General features: G+C 38.4%; 1 protein-coding gene across 2 annotated transcripts in view; it reads right to left on the bottom strand.

The window, feature by feature from the left end:
• The window catches only part of LOC121667193 (contactin-associated protein-like 4), a 216,514-nt gene extending 203,691 nt beyond the window's left edge, over nucleotides 1–12,823 (bottom strand). For both annotated transcript variants that reach the window (XM_042033618.1, XM_042033619.1), the window contains exon 1: nucleotides 12,440–12,823. In XM_042033618.1, the coding sequence (XP_041889552.1) occupies nucleotides 12,440–12,536 (97 nt within the window). In that variant the 5' untranslated portion in view covers nucleotides 12,537–12,823. The remainder of the gene's footprint in view (nucleotides 1–12,439) is intronic.
• Between the last annotated feature and the right edge of the window lie 4,658 nt (nucleotides 12,824–17,481).

Below are 17,481 nucleotides of genomic sequence, written 5' to 3'. Positions count from 1 at the left end.
TTTCATCTGTCATCTGTGCCTAGGACATCGCAGAGTTTTATACGTAATTATTTTTATACAATGCAAATTTCACCCAGATATAAAAGAACATTGATAGTCTCTTACAGTAACAGTTGGTCTATCAAAATTTAACAAAGGTTTTGTAGCTGATTGTTCTATCACTGAATTCCTCCTGTATTTTATTTTACTTGAAGTCTAAATAACATTTTTACAGAACTGTGCCCTGAGAAAAACCCTATCACAGTCTTCTCTTGTGCTAGACTAACCACTGTTACCTAGATCTTCCAAAAGTGCATTAGAAAATGAGATTACAAAGTACCATGGATCTGTTTCTCCTGTTTTGCAGGGAAAGAAAAACATACATATATGTTTACAAATATGTTTTATGTAAGAGCAAGTATGTTAGGAATAAAATTATGGGTTAGTATTTGCAAACAAGTTTTATGATAATCCCTCCTTTCTCCAAGAGGTTGGTTCATTCAGTCTTAATTACTGGAGGACGTGTCTACTCTCTTGAAAAGTAGTCTCTGAGAAAGACTTTGCTTGAGGACAGAAATGTAATCTCTGAAGGGTATGGTGATGCTCCAGAGCCTGCTGGCATGGTACAACTGAAAAACGGCCCTAAAAATTTCACACTCAGGCTGATAAAACTAAGAGTTTTCTCCAAAACACTTTATCAATTGGAGGGCAGAGCTCAGCAACTGCCAGTGAGCTCCACTGCATCCAGATAGTCCTGAAAGAATTTAGTTTTAAGGGCTATTTCACCCTTGAAAATTAAAATCAATCATCTTGATAGTTTTTTAAAAAGAGTTACCATTGGCTCAGAAAAAACAGCAGTAGTTTTTTGCTACAGGCATAGAAATTCCCTAACCACAGGAACTAGCTAAAATTCAAAATGTCTTTTTCTTCTCATATTTATTTTTTGTCAAGTGGGACAAATGAGTAATTCTTGTTTGTTATACAGTTGTGTATCTGAGTCCTCCAAACAAGGCATAATGAAAGGACTAGTACTTAGGAAGGAAATAAAAGAGACCAGTTATATGCAAACTATGCAGCATATCACTGTTGAATGAATATTCAGCTCATTCTTTCTAAAGCTTTTATTCAATATTTATTTAGGCAAAGCTCCCACTGATTTCCCTGTGAGCTTTAGTTATAAAGAATAAAGACAACGAGATTCAGTACTATTTTTAATTAAAACAAAAACAAACAAACACCCTCCCACCCCCGCCAAAAAAAAACAAAATAAAAACCCAGTTACTAAAGATTGCTTATTCTTCTAGAAAAAGAAGGGTAAGTAAATCTCACCATGATTAAAAAACTATTGCAAACTAGATTGCTGCTTAGCAGATAGGCATCCTGTCACCAACTGGAAATTACAGTGAGAGACATAGTTTGCTGGCCTGAAGCTTAAAAAAGCTTCCTGATCTGAGTAACAGTCAGTCTATAGTCATCACTAGATGCTGGATGGTAGAAAGGCTTTAAGTAACCGTGAAAGTACCAGGATACTTGTATTTGTTTTATGAAAAGAAATGCTGTAGGGTTCTAGTATTTCTTTTTCATAATAGAGTCTTTCACTCTATGCTTTCTTTAGAAGAAAAAAAAAAACAAAAAAACCCTACAGTTTTTCACAAGACTGGGGTTAAAATGGAGCTTTAATCATGGTTTATCAAAGGGGTGGAAAGATCAGACTGTCTCAGGTGGATAGAGAAGTCAGCTTCAGCTTATTTAATTTAATGAGATTTCCCTTTACCAGAACACTGTGTATGGTCACAATATCTCTTTATTTCACACTTTCAGGAATGAAAGACAGTCTCACTAGTAGGATATTTCCAGCTCTCCACTAAGTCCCTCTGTTTTGTCTAGGACTAGCTTTAACCCCCGGACAACCAAGGAGAACCCGTGTTAGCAAACACAGAAGAGGGAGACTCAGGGAATCTTAGCAGCAAATATGAATGAGTCACCAGGTATAGCTGGTGATTATTGTACAAGATAATCAATACAGCTTGGTACACTTTTTTCTAACACTTATTTTCAGTAGGATATTTTGATGGAACTGGAACCCATCTCATGTAGATGTCTACGAAGTGTACAGATGACCTAGTTACTTAGACTCAGTCATAGTCAGTAGTGAGACAAATGGCATCTTTATACTGCAAATCGCCTTTGCATATGACTTCTTCCTTCCATCTTCGTCATGACTTCTTCATATCATATACAATTTTTTCTTTCATATGACGAAAAAGGAACTTAGCTAGCTGAGATGCAAATATCGAAGTTCCAGATTTTTAATTTCAGCCAGATAAATCCCAATTTTCCTGTCTCTGCAGAAGACAGAAGCTAGTCATGTATCTCAACAGTAAGTCATATTTGCAAATAAATGAAACAATGAAAATCTCCCTTCTCCTGCTCCTCTATAATTTTATTTCTAATTCCAGATGCCTTTCAGCTTCAAATTGGTATTTTCTTATTAGCACTCCATAGCAGTAAACATCATCTGACCTCTACCATAATTAGTAATCCTGAAGAAAACTACTTTACCCCTCCCCTCAAAATTTTCAGATAATTATAGAATAACCATGTTGAGCATATCCAGTCTAATATAACTTGGGACACAGCAGAATGCTGCAGGTGAATTAAACCAGTGTTTCGGGCTCCCTGCATGCAACTTGGATTGTCTAGAGCATCACTCTTATAGTGCATGTTCCCCTCAAAAGGTTTTATTCTTGTTGTCTTGTTCAGAAACTCTGCTCCAGGCCTTCTTTAATTACAATGTATTCTGTTTTCTCTCCTGGTGAGGTTTGTTAGGTTATATGGCACCTGAGTAATAATATTTTTGTATCCTGTTTAACCAATATTTTATGAGACTTTTCTTTTGTTCTTTAGAGTTTTCTTTAAAGGTATTCTTTCACAATAACTGAACAGGTCAAGCAAATACAGATGGGGATTTCTTGCAACAAGTATTAAACATAATCAGAAAAAATAATTTATAAAATCTTATTTTTAGAAACAACTAAGGCTTTGAAAAACACTTTCTACTTAGATTTAGAAGTGGACAGAGAAACACCTGAAAAACTGCAAGATCTTCTTCAGCTATTGGCTGAAAAAAGAATGATATTAAGTAATAAAAATAAATTCAATTATTCCAACATGCTGTTTCTAATCTACTTTTCCCTCAAGACCCTAAAATATGTAAATATTTTAATTGCTAAAATAATTTTATAGAAATAAACAGGCGCTCTAACAGCAAGGAACAAGGAATAACTTATTCTTGAGCACAACTACATAATAATATCTACTTAATAAAAAGTTATTAGACCCACTACCCAGCTGGATAGATTTTCTAACCATATTTTTTCTCTATCCTTTGAGATTTAAAACCCTTGAGGCAGTTTTCTTCGTTTGTTTATTAAGTGAGTATGATATTTAAATAATAATTCTGTTGTTCCTAGTTTTAATCTACTTAAAATGAAGTTTCCAGGATTTCAATCACTTTTCAAATTATTGCACTGAAAATTCTCATTAAGTAGATTACAGACAGCATAGTTTTTACCTCCAAGTCCACACAATGTTTTGTTTACTAAAAAATAGTGTACCAATTTGTAGTAAACACTTAAAACCTTCTTCTGAAAACCAAAGTAGTTGGACACCAACCCTCCACTGTGTTTTACAGGTTTAACTCGAAGTTACTGGCCTAGACTTCAACTGGTAACAAATGACCTACAGAGTATTCTATAGAGTATAACATTAGCCTGTAATGGTACACTCGCACATATATAAAACAAAAACACATGACATATAAGTAAGAATGATAAAATACATAAGATATAAAACATTGCAGAGGTAAAATTTCAGTAAACCACAGTTGGTTAAACCCTACCGCTAAAGCTGCATCATTTTTTACAAACAAATAGAGCAAAACATTTTCATCTTGACAGCATGCTGTTTCTCATATATGTTTTACGTTATTTCTCACATTAAGAAAGACAGCTCTTGTTATAATGATATTTATCTAATATATACTAGTATACTGAGAAGGACATCTCTTCCTCAATTTTTGATCTAGAAGTCATACATAGGCCCTGACTGCCAAAACAAGTTATAAGTTACAAAGAAATTTTATATTCAAGAACTACCAGATCAATTTACCAAAACAATTAACAGTGCAAAATACAAGCAATTGTACAGAAACTTGTCAAGATCAATGTTACCACTATTGTTTTGGCCTTTCCATCCCTCTTGATAAAACAACTGAAAGCTCTGAGAGAAAAGCAAATTTTAACTTTTCACTGCAGAAACATCTTAAATAAAGATAGTATGTGCTTCTGGAGTCAGTGACAGACATAGACATGATTATTTTAGTACTTGTTATTTCTTTACAATTTTTAAAAAATTGCCTGGAGTGTTCTATGAAGAAAAGCCCTTTGAATTAGTCATGGCACTCACAGCTCCTACCTCTGTTATCACCTTGTTAGTTGAGAGCAACTAACATTAAACATTAAAAGTACTGAGAAGCAGTTCAAGTTCAGTGTGATACAGCACACTAAACTCTCAGATCTACAAGATCTACAAGATCTACAACTCTCAGATCTCAGATTTACAAGAAGCACCAATGCACAGGTTTACCTGGGGGAGAAATAAAAGAAGTATTTGAAAGATTTAATATTTCTTGACTATTTGATTGTTCTTTGATTTGCTTGTTTGGAGTGTGGAGTTAGCAGGATTGAGAAGGGATGGGGGGGGGGCATATATGGCCTATTTTTTCTCATCAAAACTTGTTACAAAGTGAGATGGTTGAAGTTCTTTCAGAAGATGAATCAGTAGACAGAATATTGGCAAATATATTAGATATTGTGCTGGTTTTGGCTGGGGTAGAGTTAATTTTCACCACAATGCCTCGTATGGGTCTGTGTTCTGGATTTGTGCTGAACACAGGGTTGATAACACAGAGATGTTTTTGTTGTTGCTGAGCAGGGCTTGCACAGGGCCAAGGCCTTTTCTGCTTTTCACAGTGCCATGCTGGTGAGGACACTAGGGGTGCAGGGGAGGTTGGGAGGAGACACAGCCAGGACAGGTGACCCCAACTGAACAAAGGGATATGCCAGACCATATGCGATCATGCTCAGCATATAAATAAACTGGGTGAAGGTGGAGGAAGGGGGGGGACATTTGGAGTGGTGGCATTTGTCTTCCCAAGTCACTGTTACGTGTGATGGGGCCCTGCTCTCCTGGAGATGGCTGAACACCTGCGTGCCCACGGGAAGTGGTGAAAGCATTCCTTGTTTTACTTTGCTTATGTATGTGACTTTTGCTTTTTCTATGCACAGAACTACAGAATTCCAGAACATTCTGAGTTGGAAGGGACCTACAAGGACCATCAAGTTCAACTCTTTTCCGTCCACAAGTTTTCTATCTTTTACCTTTCCTCAACTTTACCTGCTGGTAGGGGAATCACAGAGTGGCTGTGTTGGGCATGGTTGCTGGCTGGGGTTAAAACACCACAGTCCTACAAATATATGACAAAATATTGGTTTGTGGATTTTTTCTAAGGTACCAGAGAAATGTCCAGAAAGAATATTAAACTTGAGCTTTGTACTCACATACAATGACAGAAGCACATTTTATTTTGCGAGACTTTGGCAAACCATCTTAGTCAAAAGTTGTCTTTCTTGTGGATGAATATAGATGTACGCTTACATCCTCTTATGTAAGAAAGAAAGCAAGCAGAATGGCCGTGACTGAATATTTATGAAGACAGGAAGAAGTTAATGCTTCCTTTGGAACTCCTGACTGACATCTAATCAAAATACAGTACATCCCAACCTACACAGAAAATGTTATTACTACTACTTATGACATAATAACATAGAACCTAGTGCATTTTCTTCTTCTGGTTGATTCTATCATACTTTGAGAATGTCATTACTTGTCTCTCACTTTCCTCCAATCAAGACTCCTCCAATCATGACCAAGTTTGCTCCATCCATCCTGCTGACTGGGCTCAGGGACAAGTGTATTCATGAGAATTTTAAAGCCTAGAGCAATGGGATGTGAATTGTTTATTATACTCAGTGTAATCAGCCTGAGGCTTTTCCGTGAATTCGAAGCCTTTAAAGTCTGAAAAAAAAATTCCATAGATTTTTCTTCTGATATTAGTTTAGATTTGATGTTGATACAAGTTTTTGATATTACTGTACAAACAACATGCCAAATATACCAGAGATGTCTATAATGTTTTATTCATGGAAATAATTGCCCAGAGATGGCCTGATCTCTGATGAGGTCTCTATTGCTCTCTCATAGAAGAGATAGATTATAATAAACAGAAAATAAATATTAATGAGACTAAAAGAAAATTAAGGAAGTAACTACTTTCTCCTCCCCTCCAGTTCACATCAACCACAAACTAACAGTAAAAGAATTGTATTTTAAAATAAATTTGTTTTGATAAACAGGACTTTAGTATATTTTTAATGTGATTCCATGAAATTGTCAGTTATTCTACAGAACTGTTTGGTACCAGTGATTAACATCAGAATGATATTAAGTTCAAAATTAACACACAATGTTTTCCTTGTAGCAAGTAATCCCTTCCCTGGGGATAATACTTGTACAATGACTTGCATCTGATGGTATAATCAAGGTATGTATTCACTTAGTCCTCTATTTGAAAACTTCAGCTTCATTAAAAGTCATTTTCTGTCAGCTTTAGAGAGGTTGTCTAATCTAGCATTAACAAGAAATTCCTGATATATAAAATAAAATCAACAGCAATCACAGTATTATTAGAAGTGGTAATAATAATAATAACAATATTTATGCATTTATAGAAATTGTGATCATCATAGTACATATATGAAAATCTGAATTTGTAAAAGCTTCTGTAAAAATGGGGAGCTTTAACACAGAGAAGTAGGTATACAGAAGTGAGAATTTGCATGGAAACTCCCCAATTCCTCTTTATTTCCATTCACTGTAAAAATTACCCTTAATAATTTGAGTCACAGCTGACTTGATGCGTATAAAGGGTTTAATTATGTTTTCTGCAACACTTCAGTTTCAGAGAGTTTAAAAAAAAAACACTGCACCTATTGGGAGTACCAATTTCTGGCAGGTTCTCAAGGGACGATTTAGAAACTTGCTGATTTACAACAGTAGAGACAGTTACCAATAAAATAAAAATGTCTCATAGCTCCAGTGCAAAAAACTTACAGCGGTACTTGCTTTAATCTTTCATTTAAAACTCACACTTGACCTTATACAATCACTTACTAAGTCTGTGCATTTCAAACTTCTTTCAACTACATCGGTGTTGGAGTCCCTCCCCTGCCATGTAGCCCTGGGAGAGGGGCCCTGAGGGCACAGACACGGGGTTTCCCTGCCCCTGCTCAGCCTCGTTCCCCATTGGTTGGTTTGTGTTCCCTGCGTGGGCAGAAGGACCCTCGGGTCCCGTGACTGGAACAGTTCCTCAGCAGAGCTCCGGCCATGCGGCTGGAGAAATAAACATCTCTCTGAAACAGCTATCAAGAATCTGCCTGTCCGTATATATTTCCTTTCCACGGGACTCCTGGTGTGATATATGCATGTTGCAGTATCCCCACTGCAACATAATGGTAGAGAATTGTGAGCAGAACAATCCCCGATCCCTAAGCGACTGATTTGTGTGAGTAAACCCTGGAAACCTTGGATTCCTCTTGTTGGTTTTGCTTTGCTATTCCATATCTAAACTATGGAGGAACCGTGGGAAGACTCTTGGCTCTCAGAGCTGCATATGGACATTTATCTTAAACTTAAAATGATTCTTGAACAACGATTTGTAAATTTTAGCTTGATTCAAGCTCAAAAAGAACTGAAACACTTCCTGGCATGGTTGTTTAAGAACTTTTTCTATGTTTCTTGGGATTTAATTCTTACAAAGGGCTTTTGGAAAACCGTTTGGACACAGTTAATTTCTGAGTCAAAATATATGCCGATAGAAGAATATTTTCGTGAATATTATTTAATTACCGAGACTGTTGAGCAATGTCAGCTGTGTCTTGGCGAAGGGAAGCCTGGCGCAGGGACCGTGCGGCCCAGGCCACGTGCACCGAGCGCTCTGCGAGCAGCAGCGAGGCAGTTCCCGTGTGCGGGCGGAGCCAAGTGAGCAGCAGTGTCGGTGGCGGAGCGAGGAGCAGCGGGACCCGGCAGTGCCCGCCCGGCCGCGCGCAGCGCGTGGTGGAGCGAGCCCCGTGAACGCCCGACCGAGAGGGGCGGTGCGCGGGCAGCGGCGGGCGGCGGTGGCGGTAGAACAGAGCCGCGCCCAGCCGAGACGTGTGCTGGAGCAGGGCGCAGGGGAGTCGTTGCTCGGGGGCCAGGCCGAGACGTGGGTACAGCGCCCGGCAGCGGCAGCGAAGCTGCGACCAGAGGTGGCGACACGCGGAGAACTGAGCGGCGCGGCCCGGCCCGGCCCGCGCAGCCCCGAATGCGACCCCGGGAAGAGCGCGCAGGCACCAGCAGCCCCGACAATTCCAACACGGGAGCGACCGAAGGAGAGAGCAAAGATGCAGCGAGACAGAAAACAGCAGCCACTCGGAAAAAGGAAAAGATTATAGTAACTAAGATATTAGGGATAGTAAAATGGTGCAATGTTAAGCAAAATTATGGGTTTATAACAAGGTGTGACAACCAGCAAGACATATTCGTGCATAGAACTGCTATTAAAAAGAATAACCCTGAAAAATGCATCCCAAGCTTGGGAGATGGAGAGGTGGTGCAATTCAAAATTGTACTAGGGAGAAAAGGGTTACAAGCATCGCAGGTCACTGGGCCTGATGGTGTTCCTGTAAAAGGCAGTATATATGCAAAAAATTGTAGTCATGTTAGACAGTATCTCCATTGTAAGCCCCCCCTACAGTCTCCCTTTCCTAATCCCACCTTTCCCTTTTACCCTATGTCCTATTACCCCCAGTGTATTCCTAATCCGTTTTTTCACCCATGGTTTCCCTCACAAAACCATGCTTTTGCCAGTTGTTTCCCCAAACATCCCTTTCCAATGCCAAGTGGGGGATGAAAAGGGGGAGGGAAGAAGTTAAACCCTCTCCTGCCTCAGTTTCCCCACAAAGCATGCTCAGAGAGTTCTGTCTCCCTTCTGTCAGCCCTAAGATGTTCCACAGAATCTGTTTGGACATTTAAAGACTCAGGAGGGTGGCTTGTTTTGTCTTGAAACTGTTCTTGTTATGTTTATCCAGTTGTTTTCATTCTCCTTTTGTTAAAATAAAACAGGTGAGGTGTTGGGGTCCCTCCCCTGCCATGTAGCCCTGGGAGAGGGGCCCTGAGGGCACAGACACGGGGTTTCCCTGCCCCTGCTCAGCCTCGTTCCCATTGGTTGGTTTGTGTTCCCTGTGCGGGCAGAAGGACCCTCGGGTCCCGTGACTGGAACAGTTCCTCAGCAGAGCTCCAGCCATGCGGCTGGAGAAATAAACACCTCTGAAAACAGCTATCAAGAATCTGTCTGTCCATATATATTTCCTTTCCACGGGACTCCTGGTGTGATATATGCATGTTGCAGTATCCCCACTGCAACACATTGGAAGTGCAATTCTTTGGGAGAAACAAAGCATAGGAAAGCTCTAAGCAGCCCTACTACAGAACTTTTTAAAATATTTGAATTTTCAGCAGCAATTATTACTTCTGTTGGTTGGAAGTATCAGTGTTAATTTTCAGGGGAAACAAACAAACTACAAAATAAGATCCTAGAAATAAAATTTCATATTTTAGATGACAGGGTCTGTTAGCTCCAGACCACCTCAGAACTTCAAAATCATTTTACTCAAAAGAGGAATATTGTGATTTCTTTAAGACCGGAAGTAATTTTGAACACATCAATTTTTCATCCAAGAAATTTTCTTTGGACAACTGACTCAGTAATATTACCAATGACACTTCAAGATGAATTTTAAAGGTCTTTACTTTTGTCCTTTCTTACTGGCCGCTGGCCTTAAGGACAAAGCAAAACTTGGGTATTCGGGATCCATTACTACAGAAAGAACCATAAAATTAAAGCAAGAAAAATATATTAATATAGAAGAAAAATTAAAAACCCATCCTATTCTCTTTGATGATTGGCAGCCAACTGGAAAATCTAGCCATCAAAATTCATTCAAGAAAACCAAACTTTACTTGGTTTTGTAAATGTGTTTAAATGCATTAACACCAATAGTACAAGCACCTACTGAAAAGGATTTCAATTCCTGGTTAACATCACAAGAAGAAAGGAGTAAAATAAGTTAAAGTAGGTAAATAAAGGCTCCTGCACGGATCTATCATAATCAGTAATCATGAAAAACCCTTTCTCCTAAGGTGATTTTATGAATTGTAACACACTAACAAAAGTCATACCATAATACTTCAGACATAAACTGTCATTTCTAAAACAAAGTCTCCTACAGAAATTTTCACTTCCAAAACAATATATAAAGGGATTTTTTTTTTCCAGATTAGATATTGAAAATTAACAATATGCGTTAGGCTGGCCAAGTTCTCTCTACAGGTTATTGTTTATTGCTTAATTTAAATAATTTAATTTATTCTTCCCACAATAAGTTCCCTTGCTTGTAGCATGGGCAGAGTTCTTGTACTTTCAATTCAGATGAGTGTTTTGACATAGTAGTTAGGACTTACTCCTAAATAAAAATATTTTACAATAATAAATAGTAGCACATATGTGAAAAAATCTGTTCAAGCAATTCAATCATTTGACACTGTAATCTATTTTGCCCTGTTTTTGAGATGTATGTGAGAAAGCCAGTAGTAAATGTATTTCATACTTGATTTGTTTTATCCTTCAGAATCCTGTATTCGAAAGAAGCTTGAGCCTCTTCCTGAAACCTTTCTTCCTAAATTGTAAGAGTGACCTCTAGTGCTTTACTGCTTTGCTGTGTGATGCAAGTCTTTTTGCAATGGTTTTAATATGCCTCCCTGTAAGCAACTGATTTCGTTTTGTGCATAGTGCCAAATGCTATTAATGTGCAATTCAATTATCATGGTCTTGTGAAAATGGATGTATTCATAAACTGTACAATGCAGAATGATGAAGAGAATTAAAGCTGTGACTGGATTGCAGCAGGGTGTTTAACAAGAGGAACTTAGTATTCATGTTTAGGGCTACACTATGCACTTAAGTATCAAATGAGATATCATTACTGAATGACAGCACAAGATCATTTTGGTGCTGCAATGTGAATGTCTGGCTCATGGGAGCATGTTTAGTTTACAAAGTATCCATATGCAAAACCCTAGGCTGTAGATTCATTGAGCACTTCAAACTTGTCTGCCATTGCTTAAATATTTCCAGGGAGCTGTCCCCTGCCACTGGGCTGTAAGGTTATTCCTGAACATTCCTCCTTGCTTTGGCATGCACTTTCTTCCCACAGAAGCATTACTTCTGCCCTTCCCACTCCTGTGATGCACAACCAGTGCCTTAACAAGAAGGGGAGAAAATATGTTCAGTTCAGGTTATGAGCATCTGGCATTTAGGCTATTGCACTACCACAGAACACAAAATGAAATCCTTCAGCTTGTTGAAGCTGAATCAAATGGAACAAGAATAACTCTCTTCTATTACTGAATTATAAATGCCCTGAAAATTAGTTTCTTAATAAGTTTTTCTTTTTATTTTTTAATTTAAAGATAATCAGCCTAACTCTGAAAACAGATTTTCAGATACGTATATATATGTGTGTGCATGTGTTTATATTTATCTCTCTACATACATATATATGATTTGCCTCCTAGAGATCAGATTGTCTTTAAAACTGTAATCACAGTCTTTATTTTGTGATACCACCCTACTAGCTAACTCATTTAAAAAAAAAACTTTCTATTGGAACTGTTATCATTCTCTTCTGTAGTCATGCATGAACAATACTCCCTAAGCAATCAATGAAGAGACCGTAAAGTCTTGCTATCCACATTTTCCTTGTTACATTTCTACTGCTTTTGAACTGCACTGTGATTGCCATTAAAGTTGAGTGCCAGCTTAATCCAGGATATGCAGATACTAGGCTTTCCAAATTTTCAAATGCTAAAACCCACTACATGATAGAAACATTGCACAATAGAAGTCTGCCAGTAATTTCCATGCAAGACACAATTCCTTGGAAAATGCTGCACTTAAAAGGAGAAAACAAAAATGAAAATACAGCTGAACATGCATCCCTTAGCAAAATGCTGCTTTCATATACTCTTATACAGTAAGCTTTATAAACAACATTCTGTACATAGATGGGTGACAAGAATCTATAGAAGGATTTTAGAAAATTTTCAGACTAGCAGCTTGCTGTCACGATTTCAAAGCATAAATATTTGTCTCAAAAATTATATTTATTCTAAAAGCAAATAAAATATCCCAGAAGTTTTCAACACACTCTGGATTGAGTTTTAAATCATATGGAATACTTACATTTATTCCCCACCACTGCCATGTGCCAGTGATGAACAGACAGGAGAAAGAGCAGCTTCAAGAAGATTTCAGTGACAGAATCCATGTTCACATTCATTGAGGCACCCAAAAGAACCAGAGTATTCGGAAACAGCTGCTCTGTACTTCAGTTCTGCTCCTGCCTCTTCCCACTGCCTCTCTCTGCGTCTTCTCGCAGTGCTTCCCAGGGGCCAGACACCTCAGCCAAACGCGCTCCGCATCTCCTGGCACATGCACGCACACCTCCGGATCTGCTTCTCCCTCTCGCAGCAGCAATCCCTGAAGAGCAGGAGCAAGGATCTCCCCCCCCTCCCTCGCCGCCACAGAAGCACTCAAGGCTGCGCTGCCCGGCTCCCTCCGCACCTGCTCCCCGGCAGCGCGCCCGGCGCGGCGCTGGACACCCCTGGCGGCGGCAGGCGGGAACCGCGGGCCCCGCCGGCGGCAGACAATGGGCGGTGCGGCCAAGGCGTGAGCGAGCGCCGCCGGCCGCGCTCTGCCCTGCCCTGCCCTGCACTGCCCGCGCCTCCTGCGCCTGGTGTGGGCACCGCCGGCTCTGCGTGCTGCCCAGCCTTCCACAGCGTGGTATTTCTTCTTCCTTTTTTTTTTTTTTTTTTTTTACTCTCTCAGCTGCAAAAGCGTTGCAAGTTCTGCTCTCATGAAGGAAAGCGTTTTGCCTGTAGTAGAGAAGCTGAAGCTAAGCCGGCGAGTAAAATGAGCAGCCTGCCTGTAGTTGAGAAGTGAGCGCTGAACTGAATGATTGACTGCCCCTCAGAAAAAGGCACCACCACTGTCCCTGGAGGGCTTTATCGCTATTAATACTGGCATTAAAGAATTACATTCTCTACTCCTGAGGGTAAACTCCTAAACAGAATATAAACATATCATTGCACCTGGCTTTCCCAAATACCACGTAAAGCATTTTGCTTTCTATACTTTCACAAAGGGCAAGCTCTGTTTAAACTGTCCTATTGCTTGTGCTTGGTAAACAGTTTCATTTGGGAAAGACCTTCAGAGGAATTTTAACTCATTATATTTAAACTATATCCTAAAAGTGTGTGGTTTTGGTTTGGAGTTTGGTTTGAGTTTTTTGTTTGTTGCTTTGTAGTTTTTTTGCAAAAGAGGCTGAATTACTGTATGCTAACTCTAGAGACATTATTTCTGAAGTGTGAGAAATTTAACTGCCTGTTAGCAAACTCATGACACTGAGGGTAAAAGCTGTGTTAAAGGACCACATTGATGGCCCCATCACTGCTGCTTCTGCAGTGCTTACACTGTATGAACTGTTTTGTTTTGGCAGAAATTACTGCGACAATACACAACAAAATGATGTGCCTTGTGAGTGTGAGGTGTATAAAAAGCAGACTTGGCATTTGTATATTCAGGCCAGTGGTCCAAACTTTGTCTTCCTACTTCATGTGAACTATCTAGCAGCTGCTATATACCAAAGGGATCTTCCATCCAAAGTGATACTGGTGTCTGTGGGTTAGACACTAGGTAGAATGTTGCCGAGTGTCCCTCTTGCATGTTGCAAGAGACTATAGAATTTTCTGCAAATTGCCATGTAGAACTGTTTGGTTTCAAGAATAACTGTGGGATAGAGATGAAATGTGAATTAAGCTCCCAAAGCTTCTGAACTTTTGTTGCTTATTTAAATCAACTTCTTCAGCCCTCGAAGGATGCTCTTATTCATCTACAGAAGTAAGAGTAAAATGTGTTCTGGTTTCATGCTACCTAAGCTAGACTATGTTAGGTGTTACAATATGTATTTCAGCTCAGCCAAAACAACTAAAAATAAAAAAAATTGAAAGGTGATTAATGCAGATTTTTGTTACATTCTTTTAAAAATAGCAAATCAGCATGATTAAGAAAAAAAGGCCTATTTCTAAATTGCTATATTAAGTAGAAAGCTTCAAGTGAAGTTAATAATCTGTTATGCAGCTGGTCTTCCACTTCTCCATGTCAACTTTTATTTGAATGAAAATGCATGGAGGAACTGTATTAAATATTATGTGAATCATAACCTGCCTTCTAGCTCTCCTAAATCATCCTTTAAATTCTAAATTCTGTTTCCCAAGTTTAGTGCAACTATAGAGTCACTTGTCCAGGAGCTGGATTTCTTTGCTATATAGTTCCTTGAGTTAATATTATCCTTCTAACTAAATTAATATGAGCATAAAAATGTTCCTTGTGCTGCATCCCATCTCTAAAGAATATCCCATGAGATGGTCCTTGACTCTGCAGCTAGACAAAATTTCATGCTTAAAAATAGGACAGATTTCTCATAAAATCTTGGCAAGGACTTTCAATGTAATGATGTTCTTTAGGATTAGCTCTAAGATCCCCAGGGCTTTGAATCAGGAAGAATTATTATTCTGGTAATGTAATGCAAATTCAGTAAAAAGGCCAATGCCATTGTGGGTAAATATTTGTCTTATAAAATAGCTTAGAGTCACCAAAAGGAACATCTAACCGACAAAGGTCATCGGATTTTGCGCTCTTTTTTTTTTGACTGAATTGCATGCAAATATACACATGGGTATAATGTACTTTTATAATTATGAAAACGCCAGTCTTAGAATAAAATCGTATGCCAAAATATGTACATATGTTTCTCTTTGGACAGACGGTATTACAGAAGTCTGTACAGTATGTATCTGGAATATCAAAATAATAATCTTTTTTATCCAGGGATGAATCTGTGGTGTCTATAAAGTGCATAAAATGGCATAACTTGACTCAGCCAGAATATTGCAACCTCCTCTCTGCTGCTGCATCATATCTCTCTCCTGCATCTGTGAAATATTTCTGCTCGCATAATCTTATCTCTATATGCCAGCATCTCGTTTGCCATTTCTCTTCCATACAGCATCCAGATTTTTCACTAACTTCTGAGCTCCTCTTTGTGGAACCCAGACAAGTCTTTCTGTTTCTTAGAAGCCTCTTTTTCTATTGTAATTTTTAAATTTCCCCCACTCCTACAGTGTTTTGTTTTTCTTCTCATATCTTGCTTTTGAAATTTCCCCCAAATGCAAAAAATCTTATTCATTTTATTTGCCTTTTAAATGTAACATTATGACCACTTGATTTGATAGATGATCCTTCCCAGTTGATCTTCATATATGTATTCTTTAGAAAGGGCGCTAGTTCCCCAGAACAACTGTGTCTTGTTACAGATTAATCCTTACAGCTACAACATCTGCAAAATTTGTTTGTTCAAAACTTGAATTAGTTGATCTGGGTATTTCCAGCCTTCATTTACGAATGAAGGACCTTGTAATGAAGCCCTTTTTCTTAGCAGACAAAAACTAATAGAAATTATTCCCCTTTAAAATTATTTACACTGTGACTTTTTGTCTATAAAGAACAATCACTTTTAAATTCATGTTAACCATACTCCTGGTACTCTTGTAATCTGCTTATTAATTGTAAACAAATTTTGAAAGGACAGATACAAGCACTTTCTTCTGCTTCTGGTACAAAGTCAACTTTGCAACAGGACAATTGTTTTCTGTGTATCACAGTTATTCGCTACCTGTTATTTAATAACAAAAAAATAATAATTTGCTTGAAAAGCTAAAAAATAGAGGTATAAGAAGTCAACAGCATCCATACTGTCTGACTGAGAATATTTGCTTTATTCCTTGCCAGTAAATTCCTCATTCAAAGACATCAACCAAATTAGAAATAGCTATTCACTTACTACCTTCTTCACCTCACTTTTTGCTAATTCAGCTCCATCAAGCCCACATTTACTATCCAACCAGCAGTGAAACTGCAACGTTATTTCAGGAGACTAGAAAGAAAGATAAAATTTTTAAAGCTTTATGTTCTTCTTTTCATATTTACCTCTTTCTTGGTCCTCTCATCTGCCTCATGGCCTTGGTTAACCCTCCTTCTAGTGCCACCTGCTGCAGTTGTCTTGGTATTACAGGTTTCTCTTCACAGCATCTAGTAATGTAAGTCTCACAGCTGGAGAATGTATCTTTTTAATGCAATTGAATTCTTTCATGATCGTGTAAAATCTGCTTCCCAGTACTATTCCCAACCCTTCAGAGAAACAGTGCTGTAATTGTCTGCAGAGACTGCAGAGAGCAGAAATGCTCAAAGACAAAAAAAAAAAAAAAAAAAAAAGAAGAGAGCCATATAATGCCAGGTACACTAACAATGATATTTGTAATGTTTTTGAGACATCTTTTAAAGAAAAAATAAATTTCATATTCACCTAATACTGCTACATGTATTTTTTTTTAATCATAGATCTCTATAGTAGGTATGCCATAGAGCAAAAAATTATTTTCAGAAATAAGGGTAGCATAGCTGCTAGTCTTAACAATGTTTTGGGGTTTTGGTTTTTTATTTTGTTTTTTTATTTTCCAGTAGGGTCAGGATAGCACAATTTGTCTTTTTGCAAAACTGCAAATTTCCTTTCAGGCTTTATTTGTTAAAAGGGGAGGGGATGGAAGCCATCTGTGTACGGCTCATTTTACCGCTTATTACACCTACACGTGACTTCATTAAGGATTTAAAACCTATTTTTCTTCTCAGATGAGACACAGAACACAAACCAGAGCAGACATGCCTCCATGTACCTACAGAAGAATTCATGCCTTTAACACTGTTGTAAATGTGTGTTTGAAGGTTGTAACAAGATGTGTGGCTGCGCAGACAGTTCATTTGCTGCTGCTGTCTGAGCATTCAAGTTTTTCACATGAAAGGATGCCACAAAAATCCTGGGGACAACTTTTTTCCAGGGTTTGTAAAAATACCTCCTCTTAGCCCTTGTGAATCTTCTCATTTCACAGTCAAGAGTTTTATTATTTCCATCTTAATCACTCTGTGTATTGTCGCTCCCAACACAGGAAATAAATACAGAGCACTGGAAAATGAATTTATACATAGAGTCATAGCATCTTTAAGGTTGGAAAAGACGTCTAAGATGGTTGTGTCCAACCATTACCTCAGCACTGACATCTGTGCCATTAAATCATGTCCACAAGTGCCACATCCACATGCCTTCTAAATTC

This window comes from Corvus kubaryi, unplaced genomic scaffold (assembly GCF_017639235.1).
Source record: "Corvus kubaryi isolate FWS band 111438036 unplaced genomic scaffold, C.kubaryi_AGA036_p1.0 37357, whole genome shotgun sequence".
Taxonomy (NCBI): Eukaryota; Metazoa; Chordata; class Aves; order Passeriformes; family Corvidae; genus Corvus; species Corvus kubaryi.
Note: the sequence above shows the minus strand (reverse complement) of the source record. Positions and strands in the feature narration are given on the sequence as shown.